Raw genomic sequence first — 15,546 nt, forward strand, 5'->3', positions numbered from 1 at the left:
GGATTTATTAGGACTATGCCAGCCTCACTGCTGTCCAATGACCCCCTGTTTAAAAGCATAGAAGGTACATAGAAAGATATTAACATGAATGTTTCTCTTTATCACTATCAAATAGTGTTTAGGTTGAAAAGTTGTAGAATACCAATAGCTCCAACGGCATCTGAGAGTATAAATGGAAGTAAGCATCTGCTTAATCTTATGAGGGGGTCTTTGGAAAGTATTCTCCCCCCTGCCTTAGCAGCTGTTAACCTGTAGGTCACAAATAGCCATATATAGTCGACTCACTAATTATTAAATGGTGCATTTCATTTCAACAGTAATTCGACTGACAACATGAGTAATAACTGCTTATTAGTCTTCCAGTGTAAAACAATGTCAAGATAAACTGGATTCCCTCCTGACTACTGTGGTTTAATGTCAACAGACTCAACGGTAGGCTGCACAGCAGGATATAACTGATCCACTTACCCCGGACAGGAAACACAACCACATATATATGTGTGTGTGTGTGTGTGTGTGAGTGTGTGTGAGTGAGAGAGCGAGAGAGAGAGAGGAAGAGAGGAAGAGAGTCTCATCTGTCTGAAGTCATTCACTGAAGGAGCAGCGTTATTTCTCCTGATGTGAGCAACTGAGACACTGATCAGACTCTCAGTAAGAGTGTGATTTGATCTCCCGGACTGAAGCAGCATGGTGAAGTTGTTCACTGAAGAGGTTTCTCTCTTGTCGCTCAGTAGGAAGTGAAAACGATCGTTTGCTTGCTATGTTTGTAGGTCGAGGGTGTTTTTATCACCTCCCCTCATAAAGTTCTTCATTCTGCCTGGCGGACATCAAGAAAAAGAAGGTGAGTCATTTTAGTAGACAAAGTTATTTCTGCATAACATGCATGCAAGCTGAATTTTGAGTGTTTTAATGCATGATGCATTATAGCCGTAGGTTTGCTCAGACTTTATGCCTGCAATCTTAACATGTTAAATGGTGTTTGTACTATAACTAACATAGTTTACATGTTTACATGACATAACAGTGAAGCATCAGAAAAGAGATCAAATGTGTGAAGAAGACGGTAAATAATGTTTGATGCCAGGTGTCCTACACTGATCGCTGTTAGGTTTCTTCACCTGTGAGAACAAAAGCAAGCTCAGCATTCCTGTAGGCACCAGTGTTGACCATCCTACAGTAGAACACACCAGTGTTGACCATCCAACAGTAGAACACACCAGTGTTGACCATCCCACAGTAGAACACACCAGTGTTGACCATCCTACAGTAGAACACCGGTGTTGACCATCCTACAGTAGAACACACCAGTGTTGACCATTCTACAGTAGAACACACCAGTGTTGACCATCCTACAGTAGAACAGCACCAGTGTTGACCATCCTACAGTAGAACACACCAGTGTTTACCATCCTACAGTAGAACACACCAGTGTTTACCATCTTACAGTAGAACACACCAGTGTTGACCATCCAACAGTAGAACACACCAGTGTTGACCATCCTACAATAGAACACACCAGTGTTGACCATCTTACAGTAGAACACACCAGTGTTGACCATCTTACAGTAGAACACACCAGTGTTGACCATCCCACAGTAGAACACACCAGTGTTGACCATCCTACAGTAGAACACCGGTGTTGACCATCCTACAGTAGAACACACCAGTGTTGACCATTCTACAGTAGAACACACCAGTGTTGACCATCCTACAGTAGAACACACCAGGGGGGGGGGGGGGGACCGGAGGGTGGGTCCCGACTGGCCATCGGGAGGCTTGGGATTTTCCTGGTTGGCTGGACCCAAGCATGGACCAGCATGGACCAGCATGGCCTGGCCCTCGCAACCGCAGACAGCACAGAGCGGAGCAATATTGAAGGGGGGGGGGACTCCTCCCCACTATCCATCTGCAGGGAGAGATACACTAAAAGCTGCCGGGGCCGGTAGAAAACGGAGCGGCAGCTGGCAGCGTCATCTCTGCATTCACTGGCAGCCGGACATCGGAGATTCGTTCTTGTGAATTTCCAACCGGCCATTGTTCAAAGCTGAGGTGGCAGCTGGGGGGACTGTATTATCCAGGTTACGGCTGGTTTGAATCAACCAGGTCACAAGTGAGTTCTGATCAAGTCAATCAATCATTTCAGTCATAGATCAGTGGATGAAAACACATTCACATCTTAAGATGTCTTGGTAGAAATTCTCATATTGAAGTAAAAACATCTGCACACTGACAAAACATTAGAAGAGGAGAAAAAAAACAATTACATATAGAGGAGGTGTAAACTTCTTAACATCTATTTGTGTGAGTCCAAACTGGGCTGGACTTCAGATAGACCTTCGGGGGCCCCTAAGGGCCCTATGAATTTGTTGGCCTCAAGGCAGGTGCTGCATTGTTGTGTCAACATGTAAATGGTGCATATGAATACATTTGTTTAACTAAATAACCACAAGCAGGGGGTCGTACAGCTACTTTTTCCCCAGGGTCTTAGTGTGTTAATCTGGCCCTGGGTCAGTAGAAATATAAAGATGGAGTGAAGTGTATCATGACAGCTCTGCTGTCATTATTATTGCTAATGTTATACTTTATAAGTCGCTGTAGGTGGCGTGGTCAGTGTTTTGCTCAACAGAGCTGCTCTTTAGATGACAGTCAGCCTCGTCACTCCGCCAGCAGCCAGGTTGTCACTTAGAGCGTCCATCAGCACCACACGGTGATAGTGTCTGTTACAAGAAGCTGAGAGGTTTGATGTTTTTCCGCCTGTGCTTCCTCTGCATGGCGGGAGGAGTATGATGAGAGGATTTGTCATTTTCTTGGTGATGCTGTAGCAAGGTTTGGGGAAAATAAAGTCAATGGTATTTTAATACCTAATTCACTGACCAATTGGACAAAACATTTCCATCTGAATACAACTTTTAAATTCAAAGTTCTGAGCAAATTTTCATTTTTTTCAATTTGTGTGCTAAAGATGCTAATGTGATCCAACGCCTGTCCTTAATAAATACCTCACTGTCCCTTGTGTTACAATCCCGACGTCATAAGCACATTTATCTCTGTATTTGTGCTCTAATGAGCTTTGTGCCGGTGTGGATCTCTTTTTCTCTCTCTGCTGTGGTGCCTGTGTGTGATGGGCTGCAGGTGAGCTTGATTGATTGGTTGACTGTTTGATCGATTGGCTGAGCGAGAGGTTTAAAAGGCTGGCTTCCCTCTGCCCCTGCAGGCTCTCCTCTCTCCACTTTCAGTCAGACTGCCAGCAACAATGCACCATGTGAAATGTATTGAAATTTGTCGATTGATATAACAGCTCAGGTTTGGTGGGGATGGGTAGCATTTTTTTCACCTTTTTTTCTCCTGTTTTTGGTTAGGAGTTAAGTCAGTAATTTGTCTTTTGTTTCCTTTCTTAAAGTTTAAGCTGTTTAGCTTCTTTTTGTTCATTATTTTGCTGTAAGCCTACCCTGAAGATAAATGTTTTAAAAAAAACTTTATAAGGGTTGCAAGTTCCTTGTTGCAGGTGGTTCTTGGGAGCTTGGAAGAGCGGAGTCTCATTTTCATGTTGCGCCAGGGTTTCCCCTAGGCCGGGCCGTAACTCTTGTTTCACTATAAATCCCTGAAGTTTCTCTGACGTGTTTCATAATTTCATTTCAGGACAGCTTTTTTTTGTAGGATGCATTGTTGGGAGGGTCACTGTCGTAGTTTTCAGAGATTCACTATTTCCTTCATTGTCCTGTGGGATTTTTGTTTTGGATGAACCGCTGCTGCATTAAAACATTAAACATTATAATACACTGCAATACTGCACGCTGGTGCAGTGGTTAGTGGTTAGCACTGTTGCCTCACAGCAAGAGGGTCGCAGGTTCTAACCCGGCTTAGGGTCTTTCTGTGTGGAGTTAGTATGTTCTCCCCGTGTTTCTCAGGTTTCCTCCCACAGTCCAAAGACATGCAGGTTAGGTTCATTGTTGACTCTAAATGTCCCGTAGGTGTGAATGTGAGTATGAATGGTTGTCTGTCTCTATGTGTCAGCCCTGTGATAGTCTGGTGTACCCCGCCTTTACCCAATGTCAGCTGGGATCGGCTCCAGCCACCCTGAATAGGATAAGCAGTTACAGATAATGGATGGATGGATACACTGCAATATAACACCACACTTCTCTGACATAAAGACAAATTAATCCCCAGGGCTCAGAGGAACGAGGCCAACAAAAACTTTATTCGTAAGGCAAGGCAAGGCAAGGCAAGGCAGCTTTATTTGTATAGCACATTTCAACAACAGGGCAATTCAAAGTGCTTTACATAAACATTCAAGAACATTGCAACAAAGTGCGAGAGAACATTAAGACATAATTAAAAAAGTTATAAAAACATTAAAACATTAAAGATTAGAAAATAAAAACAAGCTAAAAATAAAAGCTACGATAGAAGATAAAATAGAATAGAACACAAAATAAGTCAAATAAAGAACAAAAAAAACCTACTGATAACTGTCAACCTTGAAATAACTACTATTAATTAATAATAAGACTGGTATTATAATAAAAAGGTCTCATCCAACCCAAAGGGAAAACCCTGAGTCAGAGAGCAAAGACCTCTGTGTTCCAGCACAGCTGTTATCTATGAAAACTCAACACAACCTCAAGAAACACTCCCTCAGAGGGAATACAGCACCACAAAAACAGCATCTTATTGTTTGTTAAGCCTTTTATGGACATGGCTCCCAGATATGAGACAATCTTGTGATTCACTAATTGAGAATTGACCATATAGGCCATATATTTCTCAGACTTCTTAGAATTACACTTCAAAATGCCCTGAAGACCGACCGAGTAGCATAGCAGTAAAAAGTGCTTTGCTAAAAAAAAGCAGTGAGAGTGAACTAAAACCGTAAAGTGAAGGGCCGTAAAACCAAAACAATGAGCTGAAAGATGCTTCAACGCTCTGTAGACCTGAGGGGAACTGCAGAGTCCAGTTTTAATTCTTTGTGCGTTTATCAATACGAGCGATGCCTTTCACATTCCATGTAGTCATCAGATTTATTGTTAATATAAAAACATGGATCATAGCGGCTTTAAAGCCTCTGAAGACTTGGTTTCACATTTAAAGTATTTCTCTAATACATTAAAGGACACCACTGTAACTAACCATAACCCTGTACTCACATAGGACACCACTGTAACTAACCCTAACCCTGTTCTCACGTATGACACCACTGTAACTAACCCTAACCCTAACCCTGTACTCATGTAGGACACCACTGTAACTAACCCTAACCCTGTACTCACGTAGGACACCACTGTAACTAACCCTAACCCTGTACTCACGTAGGACACCACTGTAACTAACCCTAACCCTGTTCTCACGTAGGACACCACTGTAACTAACCCTAACCCTGTACTCACGTAGGACACCACTGTAACTAACCCTAACCCTAACCCTGTTCTCACGTAGGACACCACTGTAACTAACCCTAACCCTAACCCTGTTCTCACGTAGGATCCCACTGTAATTAACCCTAACCCTGTTCTCACGTAGGACACCGCTGTAACTAACCCTAACCCTGTTCTCACGTAGGACACCACTGTAACTAACCCAAACCCTGTTCTCACGTAGGACACCACTGTAACTAACCCTAACCCTGTTCTCACGTAGGACACCACTGTAACTAACCCAAACCCTGTTCTCACGTAGGACACCACTGTAACTAACCCTAACCCTGTTCTCACGTAGGACACCACTGTAACTAACCCTAACCCTGTACTCACGTAGGACACCACTGTAACTAACCCTAACCCTAACCCTGTACTCACGTAGGACACCACTGTAACTAACCCTAACCCTAACCCTGTACTCACGTAGGACACCACTGTAACTAACCCTAACCCTAACCCTGTACTCACGTAGGACACCACTGTAACTAACCTTAACCCTGTACTCACGTAGGACACCACTGTGACTAACCCTAACCCTGTACTCACGTAGGACACCACTGTAACTAACCCTAACCCTGTACTCACGTAGGACACCACTGTAACTAACCCTAACCCTGTACTCATGTAGGACACCACTGTAACTAACCCTAACCCTAACCCTAACCCTGTTCTCACGTCAGACACCACTGTAACTAACCCTAACCCTAACCCTGTTCTCACGTAGGACACCACTGTAATTAACCCTAACCCTGTTCTCACGTAGGACACCACTGTAACTAACCCAAACCCTGTTCTCACGTAGGACACCACTGTAACTAACCCTAACCCTAACCCTGTTCTCACGTAGGACACCGCTGTAACTAACCCTAACCCTGTTACAGTGGTGTCCTACGTGAGTACAGGGTTAGCCCTGTACTCACGTAGGACACCACTGTAACTAACCCTAACCCTAACCCTGTTCTCACGTAGGACACCGCTGTAACTAACCCAAACCCTGTTCTCATGTAGGACACCGCTGTAACTAACCCTAACCCTGTTCTCACGTAGGACACCACTGTAACTAACCCTAACCCTGTTCTCACGTAGGACACCACTGTAACTAACCCTAACCCTGTTCTCACGTAGGACACCACTGTAACTAACCCTAACCCTGTACTCACGTAGGACACCACCGTAACTAACCCTAACCCTATACTCACATAGGACACCACCGTAACTAACCCTAACCCTGTTCTCACGTAGGACACCACCATAACTAACCCTAACCCTGTACTCACGTAGGACACCACCGTAAATAACCCTAACCCTGTACTCACGTAGGACACCACCGTAACTAACCCTAACCCTGTACTCACGTAGGACACCACCGTAACTAACCCTAACCCTGTACTCACGTAGGACACCACCGTAACTAACCCTAACCCTGTACTCACGTAGGACACCACCGTAACTAACCCTAACCCTGTACTCACGTAGGACACCACCGTAACTAACCCTAACCCTGTACTCACGTAGGACACCACTGTAACTAACCCTAACCCTGTACTCACGTAGGACACCACTGTAACTAACCCTAACTCTGTTCTCACGTAGGACACCACTGTAACTAACCCTAACCATGTTCTCACGTAGGACACCACTGTAACTAACCCTAAACCTGTTCTCACGTAGGACATCACTGTAACTAACCCTAACCCTGTACTCAGGTAGGACATTAATGTAACTAACCCTAAACCTGTTCTCACGTAGGACACCACTGTAACTAACCCTAACCCTGTACTCACGTAGGACACCACTGTAACTAACCCTAACCCTGAGAAAATGAGTTTTCAGGGACTTTCAGTCTACCAGTAGTAGAAAGGAAGGATTTCCAGTTTTGTCAAATTGAAACATTTATCAGTTGATAATTCGAGTCTAGGTTGCAATGATTAAAATTGACACCCAGTATTTTCACTTCAGTTAGTCTCAGCCTTCGAACCTGATGCTCGCAGAAGCATCCGCCGTGTTTCCTGCATATGATCTTTACTGTCTGCACCAAAACACTTGGAGCTGCTGCAGTAGATGTACATTTAACTCTCCCACTGCTCCTCTGCAGGGTCAAGAGCAGCTGTTTATAGAAAACATCAGCAAAGTCCCACAAAACCAAACACTGACATGACCGCCGGTTTTGCAGACTGGCATGGGTTTATGAACAATTTCAGTCTTCATTTCGAATGAGCTGATGCTTTTTTAGTGATATCTTGAATTTATGAATCTATGAATTTAAACGCCCATGTATTTCCTCCAAACGTCTACTCTTGTTGGAGGGTCGAAGCCTCTGTAAAGGTGTGTGATTAAAAGCTGTCTAAGGCAGGTTGACCCCACCTACCCAATCATCTGTAGTGGGGATTCTGGGAAACATTTATGCCTTAAAAGGAAGGATTTATTTAATTAAAAAAACAAGTAAGAAAAAGACTCAACAAATCCATGAGTCTTTTCAGAGTATTAAGGAAATATTGACTTCTTAGGAACACCGCAACATCTTTGACATACACCACTTCTGGCTTACTCTAAAACACATCTGATGCAATTGTGTGTCTGTTGAAATTCACTTCCTTTATTGTAAAAGCATTTCCTCTTTTTCACTTCTGCACCTCTTAAGCGACATTATGTTCCAGTGATGAGCGTTGTTGGCATGGTCTCAGCCCCTCGAGAAGTTCATGGGAAAACGTTGCTGAGGGGAAGGACCTGAGGGGAGAGGACAGCAGAGGAGCTTTTCACCAGGAGAGGATGTGTCTGGAGTTAGGAGAGATGACAGCTCCATCCCAAGCTGAATAAATCTTAAGCTGTTGGAGCTGAGCAGGTGTGAAGGAGGTGCCACAGCTGGATGTTTCTGAAAGTGTTGGAGGTGAGGAGGCTGAGCTCAGCGGCTGCCAGGCTGCAGCTATGGTCTTTGAAGCGAGATTTCCTCCCTCCTCGTCAGTGACATTGCCGTTTGTCTCACCATGCTGGAAGACCCCATCCCAACCTCCTTCTACATCGTCCTGGAGCTGCTGATTGCTGTTTTCTCTGTGTTGGGCAATGTGCTGGTCTGCTGGGCCGTGTGCCTCAACAGTAACCTGCAGAGCATCACCAACTTCTTTGTGGTGTCCCTGGCGGTGGCTGACATCGCCGTTGGCGTCCTGGCCATTCCTTTCTCCATCGTCATCAGCACCGGCTTCTGCTCCAACTTCTATGGCTGCCTGTTCATTGCCTGCTTCGTGCTGGTTCTCACACAGAGCTCCATCTTCAGCCTGTTGGCCATCGCTATAGACCGCTACATTGCAATCAAGATACCGCTCAGGTCAGTGAACCCCTTTGAGTACGTCTTATAGTTACAGGAGACACAGAAAAAAAAAAAAGGGTTTTTAAAAGTTGTAAATAGTGGCATTGTTAATGGTTAATACATTATTTATTAATGCTCTATAGATCAGTTATAAGCTGTTAATAAGAACTACTTTTTTTGTTTCTCACTTGAACTAAAACAAATCCATTTATTAACATGTACAACGGCAGACTTGGTAGAACAAAAGCCCTTTATTAATGACTTATTATCAGTAACAGCTCTGCAGCTGTTACTGATAATAAGTAATAAGACTAGAGGGCCTACAAAGGGAGAGCATTTATTAATGGTTTATAAAGATTTGTAACTGAATTAAAATTCACCAAAGGGATATATTTACAACCTTATTCACAAAACTGTCCTGAATAATTTCTTTAATAACTGATCTGTAAAGTATTAGGAAATTATTTAATATCTTTTAATAAGACTTCTAGTTACAACTTATTTGTAAAGGATGCCTTATTAGAAAGTGGTATCAAACGCTCTTAAAGGACCAGTGTGTAGCATTTAGGGGGATCTATTGGAAAAATGGAATATATAACATTAATAAGTATGTTTTCTTTAGTGTATAATCACCTGATAATAATAATCGTTGTGTTTTTTTACCTTAGAATGAGCCGTTTATATCTATATAGGGAGCGGGTCTCCTCTTCAACGCTCTGTAGACCTGAGGGGAACGGCAGAGTCCAGTTTTAATTCCTTGTGGGTTTATCAATGAGCGATGTCTTTCACATTACAAGCAGTGGAGGTCTCACAATAAAACTTTTTTATCTTTCAGTAAAGATGTGACATTTGAACCAGAAAGTCTTGACTGAATAAATGTGTCCAGAAATGGCGTCTCCCACGAGGCTGTGTCCCCCCAGAGCAATCAAATGACTTGTGCTCTAATTGCTTATGCAGACTGTGTGACCCCCCTGTAACCCCTTGTGTAATCTTACTTCTTATTTCACTGTAAAAAGACATTTAGCATTCAAATTAGTTAAGGATGTCTCCACCTGACACTTAACCCCCTAATGACATACTGACCAACAGTGATGCCGTAGCTAAAATACTGGAGCTCAGCCGTCCTGTTTTCAGGACTCAAAGAATTTTCACACAGCCTCTTCCTCCTGCTGAAGATACATGAGGCTTTCTCTGCGTTGTTTTTTGCATCCCTGATGGGGGGGGCTTAACCTTTGCACTTTAACATCTCAAGAATGTGATAGAAACAAGCCAAATATCTCAGCTGCTCTCCCACACAGGCGTACTCAAAATAGACTCGTCCTTTGAGGAGTCCTGAAGGACTTTGTCTGTTTATCCTTTTCTTTTAGTTCCGGGATGAGAAGTGCTTCCACACAGCAATCAGCTGATCAAATTATAAGTCATAAACTGTATACAAACCATTATTAGTTACGTTTTACATTTCTTTAGGAAACAAACCTTTCACAGAGTTCAGGGCTGATGCTTGATGTTTGTATCGTCTCCCGCTCAAGGTACACCAGCTTGGTGACTGGTCAGCGGGCACAAGGCATCATCGCCATCTGCTGGGTTTTATCCATCATCATCGGTCTGACCCCCATGATGGGCTGGCACAAGCTGTCCGAGAGCATCGATAGCACCGAGAGCACCAACAGCACGGTCTGCCCGCCCGGCCTGATGAGGTGCCTGTTTGAGGGGGTGGTGGTCATGGAGTATATGGTCTACTTCAACTTCTTTGCCTGTGTACTGATTCCCCTGCTGCTGATGCTAGCCATCTACCTGTGTATCTTCATGGCCGCTCGCCACCAGCTCAAGCTGATCGAAGTGAAAGCAGTTCATGGAGAGAAGTCGCGCTCCACGCTGCAGAAAGAGGTCCAGGCTGCCAAGTCTCTGGCCATCATTGTTGGGCTGTTTGCAGTGTGCTGGTTACCTTTACACATCATCAACTGCTTCACCCTCTTCTGTCCTCTGTGCGCTCGTCCTCCGGCCTGGATCATGTACGTGGCCATTATTCTTTCCCACGCCAACTCGGTGGTCAACCCCTTCATCTACGCCTACCGCATCCGGGAGTTCCGACAAACCTTCCGCAAGATTATCCGGCGTCACATCTTGGGCCAGCAGGAGCTGTTGGAGAGTGGCAGCAGTAAATGCAGCTCCATCAGACTCAAGGCAAACAGCCTCAGCTTTGACTTTTTCACTGAACACAGCAGCAGCAGTAGCTGTGAAAGCTCTTATCGCTGCCCTTCTCACATCTCTGTAGGGGGCGGTCTGGTGGCAGTGTCCCGCCCCCCTCTGTCAGTCATCATCTCCCACTGTCCTAAGATGGGCTCTTGTCCACTTCAAGCCCTCCGACAGACTCAAATCCCCATTGGCCAGTATGCAGGGCAGCAGCATGACTGTGCTGGACCAGAAGTCGTGGAGGATAAGGACAAACAGAACCTCGACTCCGGCCAGGTCACATCGCTGTTGATCAAGCAGAACAGAAAGAGCTGCTTCAGTGAGCTGGCAAAGGTGTCCTGACGCATGTACATTCACTGACATTCAGGAGTCTTGCAGTAACATGTCAACATCAGCTCAGCGGCAGCTCACATCGGTTCGGGATAAATCCTGATCCGCAATGGAAGCGGAAGAACTGTAAATGGATATTGGACAACGGATGTTACTGAGATAACTTAAATGTCCTTGCCACGAGAAACCCTCCAGTATTTAAACACAGTGCCTTGTTCATTTAAACCAGGCTAAAAGTAGAAATGCACCGCTAGAGTCTCAAAGAGGTTGTGCTGCTTCATGACACCCCACATGACCAGGAATGATTTAAAACGACTTAGTGACTTTAAGGTGCAGGCACTTCACACATCACAAATGGCCCTGCATTAATTTCAACAAATAAGATTACTGAATGCTTTAGTTTTGTCTTCGCAAATAGCTTGAATTCAATAGAAATGCACTCTGACCAGGGAAATTGCGTGACCCACCAAAGCTTAGGCAATATGAAGAGAAGGGACGGTATGGCATCTCACTCTCTTAAAACATTAAGCATCGGAAAAAAAACATTGATTGTGGCCTTTTTTAGGATGTCTAACTTTGTTTAACTGCAGGTTGAAGTAATATACCATGGTATTTGAGTATTTCATCCAGCCATTTCTGGTCTGAATGGGCCTTTGGCTGAAGACAAAGACATAATATCTAAGGGGACATATCATAAAAAACTCTCTTTTTCAGTGCTTGTCCACATATATTTGGGTATCTGGAGTGCCTACTAACCCACAAACTGTGAAATAAGACAACCCACTCAGTTTTTTGTGGGCTGCATAAATCAACAACATCACATTTGGCTCCCCTTCCTATGTCACATGCAGGCCAATTAGAATATACCGGCCACAACTTGGGCCTTTCTCAAACCGAACCCTACCCACTCCCACTCCCACTCCATGACGGAGTGAACTCTATTTGTCGTCACACTCACAGCTGAATGAAGCACCCTTCTTGAAGGTGGAGGGTATGCAGTGGCAAGCTTTGGGACAAACTTCTCTCTCTCCGACGGAAACTGAAGCAACGTTTTGTAACCATGGTTTCGTATCAAGTGGAGGGGATGTGCAAAGGTTCACAATATTACAAATCTGCAATATACACAGAAACTAAAAATAAAAAAATAAAACTTACTCCAGTGTTTCTGCAGTGGAATTTCTTTTCTTTTTTTGTAAACATCTTCTCGTTTTTAACAGATGTTAAATGAGCTGCTTGGTTTTTGTAACAATTTTATAATCAAATGAACACGTCTACCGTTTGCTAGACTAGAAAAGGGTAGATTTCATCCTAAATACGATGTGAACTTAAATTGTTGAATATATATTTAGTTTGAGCAGTTTACATTTGTATGGAGCATGTTCCGTGACGAACACAAAACGCCATTGCACATAACCAGAAAATTGGCATTGATGCAGGGTCACTGTTGGGGGGTTATACAATATAACCCACTTCAGAGCACCATATTTTTCTCACAAGCCAAACGGAGCGTTTCAGGCAGAGGGTGAATACAGGTATAATCAGACCGACAGGATGAGAAAAATGATGTGTCTTTTAAACATTAAAGCATGTAAACATGTTCTAGAAACCCCAAATACAGGAAATGAGTATGATATGTCCCCTTTAAATTATTGGTACATTTTTAAAAAAAAGTTTCTTCAGGGATGTTGATATAATGGATTTCACATAAAACTACTACCATGGATCATGGGCAGAGGGTTATTTGCAGCATTGCACCATCATGTGCACCACTTTTAGATGCAGTGCATCCTGAGGACCTGCATGGCCACAGACAGCATCACCAACCTGCTTCACTAGTTCACGCTCATTTGCAGAAAGTTAAACATTTTTCACATTCTGCCTATTATCCATTCTCTCACATTGTAATTCAACTTCATGGCATAGATTTATGTGCGTTCCAACATTAAATGAATGGGTTCTAATTGGACTAAAAAACAAGAACAGTACTTTTACTAGCGACAGATTGGTTCATGTTTCTGTCAATAGCAATGTAATGTTTCACATGTTTGAAAGCGAAGGCCCTAAAGTCTGTAACACAATGCTGAAATGTACTCTTGTATTTTTGTTTGACTGGACTAATTTAAGTTATATTCATGTAAATGTTGACTTCTGAGATAGTGTGGTGAATGATGGGAAATACTTATAAGAGGATTGTGAATGATTCTATTTCAGACTTAAATCAAACTCATGGAAGAAGTTGTGTTTATTATTTTTCATGATGAATGTTGCCTTCTGTGTTATCACAAGCAGGTCAATTCTTTAAATAAATCCCTTTACATGTTCAAGTGTACTTCCTTATTTGCATTCACAAATGGCCACAATGGCCCAGTCATTATTCAGTAGTTGTAGGAGCAGGTCCAGGCTTCCCATTGGCTTTTCACCAGGCAGGGTCATGTTTCATATCAGATCTGGAAGTCTATAGAAGTGAGTCAGAGATCTGGTTTGCTCATTCTGGGAAAGAGTTAAGCAGTCAAACTATCTTTGGAGTTCTTTATTTTCCCAGCTTGTATCGCAGTTCCCCTGTGAGTTCAGGTTACAGGGTGCAGAGCCCACTTCTCTTTCAAAGCTTCCCCAGGGGACTTTAGTGCTTTTTAAAGATTCACCACAGAGCCCTCCCGGGTCCTCGTGATCTGCTGCTTTCCTGTGTGGCAACATCTTGTCTCCTCAGCTGGCTCATATCAAGGTTAAGACTCAAAACTTTAGGCTATTACAGCTCTATTGGAGATCTAGTGAGAAAACTTCATTGTAATTGCAAGGGAACAATAAATGTGTCTATTTGTTTGAAATCATTTTGTTTAGCGTTGCTCTAATCAATCTTTTAAAGGAATTGTTTGACATTTTTAGAAACACGCTTATTTGCTTTCTTGTATTAGACGAGAGGATCAGTACCACTCGTGTGTCTGTAGTAAATATGAAGTTACAGCCAGCAGCTGGTTAGCTTAGCTTAGCATAAAGACTGGAACCAGCTAGCCTGGCTCTGTCCAAACCCTGCACAACCCTGAAGCTCATTAATGACATCATCGCTTCTCATTTATTTAATCCGTACAAAAAAAAATAATTGTAAAAAATGTTAGTTTTATAGAGGTTTATGTGCCTGACGGTTTCTTAGCTGGTCATTTTTTATTCTTTGCACCAGGCTAGCTGTTTCCACCTGTTTTCAGTCTTTATGCTAAGCTAAGCTAAGCTAAGTGGCCGCTAGTGGTACTTTTACTGTTCTCAGCAAAATACTCAGATGAATCCACTGTACTCTCCCTGCCCAGCAGCAAACAGCAGACAGACAAAGTTACCAGCAAGCTGATGAACATAGTGGAGCACTGAGCCAGATATCTGACAGCCTGCAGAAACAAGCTGTAAACACATCACTGACATAATATCACCTTCAGAAACAAGCTGTAAACACATCACTGACATAATATCACCCTCAGAAACAAGCTGTAAACACATCACTGACATAATATCACCCTCAGAAACAAGCTGTAAACACATCACTGACATAATATCACCTTCAGAAACAAGTTCTAAACACATCACTGACATAATATCACCCTCAGAAACAAGTTCCAAACACATCACTGACATAATATCACCTTCAGAAACAAGTTCTAAACACATCACTGACATAATATCACCCTCAGAAACAAGTTCCAAACACATCACTGACATAATATCACCTTCAGAAACAAGTTCTAAACACATCAAAGAGCTGCAGATTCAGGTGATAATTCTCTGTTCATGAGTGATACCTTTCACATTGTCACTGTAGTATTACTGGTAGTAATTCTACATAAATGAGGGATGTTAGTGTGGCTCTCTGCACATGAGCTGAGTGAAAAAATATGTTGAATTAAAGAATGGCTCAGGATGCTGAAGTAGGCACAAAAAGGCTGGGGTTTTATTTACCGGCTGTGGCTCAGAGGGTAGAGCAGGTTGTCCACCAATCGGAAGGTCGGTGGTTCGATCCCCGGCTGCTCCGGGTCACATGTCGATGTGTCCTTGAGCAAGACACAACCCCAAAAAATTGCTCCCGGAGGCATAGCCATCAGTGTGTGAATGAGTATTTAGATTAAATCCTGATGGGCAAAGTTGGCACCTTAGTAGCCTCTGCCATCAGTGTATGAATGTGTGTGTGAATGGGTGAATACTGACATGTAGTGTAAAGCGCTTTGAGTGGTCGGAAGACTAGAAAAGCGCTATATAAGTCCAAGTCCATTTACCATTTACCATTTTACCGAAAATCACAATGAAACAGAGGAGAAGATAACA

The 15,546-nt window shown here is 43.2% G+C and overlaps 1 protein-coding gene across 5 annotated transcripts; it reads left to right on the forward strand.

The window, feature by feature from the left end:
* Positions 1–548: 548 nt before the first annotated feature.
* LOC141768733 (adenosine receptor A2b-like) lies at positions 549–13,563 on the forward strand. Of its 5 annotated transcripts, none has more exons than XR_012594196.1 (5): positions 549–841; positions 8,059–8,739; positions 10,251–12,676; positions 12,830–12,928; positions 12,978–13,563. XR_012594196.1 is itself a non-coding variant. In XM_074637040.1 (3 exons), exons 2-3 carry the CDS (start codon positions 8,402–8,404, stop codon positions 11,254–11,256), a joined length of 1,344 nt encoding a protein of 447 aa, XP_074493141.1. In that variant the 5' UTR covers positions 549–841; positions 8,059–8,401; the 3' UTR covers positions 11,257–13,563. The 5 variants fall into 5 exon arrangements, 1 of the variants encoding a protein (XP_074493141.1); XR_012594198.1 differs by having other exon boundaries at positions 10,251–12,670; positions 12,823–12,928; XR_012594195.1 differs by having other exon boundaries at positions 12,830–13,563.
* Positions 13,564–15,546: the final 1,983 nt, after the last annotated feature.

The sequence above is a fragment of the Sebastes fasciatus genome, chromosome 6 (assembly GCF_043250625.1).
Source record: "Sebastes fasciatus isolate fSebFas1 chromosome 6, fSebFas1.pri, whole genome shotgun sequence".
Taxonomy (NCBI): domain Eukaryota; kingdom Metazoa; phylum Chordata; class Actinopteri; order Perciformes; family Sebastidae; genus Sebastes; species Sebastes fasciatus.

Coding starts and splice junctions, on each gene's coding strand:
- LOC141768733 (XM_074637040.1), top strand. CDS start 8,402: ATGCTGGAAGACCCCATCCCAACCTCCTTCTACATCGTCCTGGAGCTG. Junction 8,740..10,250: donor GCAATCAAGATACCGCTCAG/GTCAGTGAACCC, acceptor CTCCCGCTCAAG/GTACACCAGCTTGGTGACTG.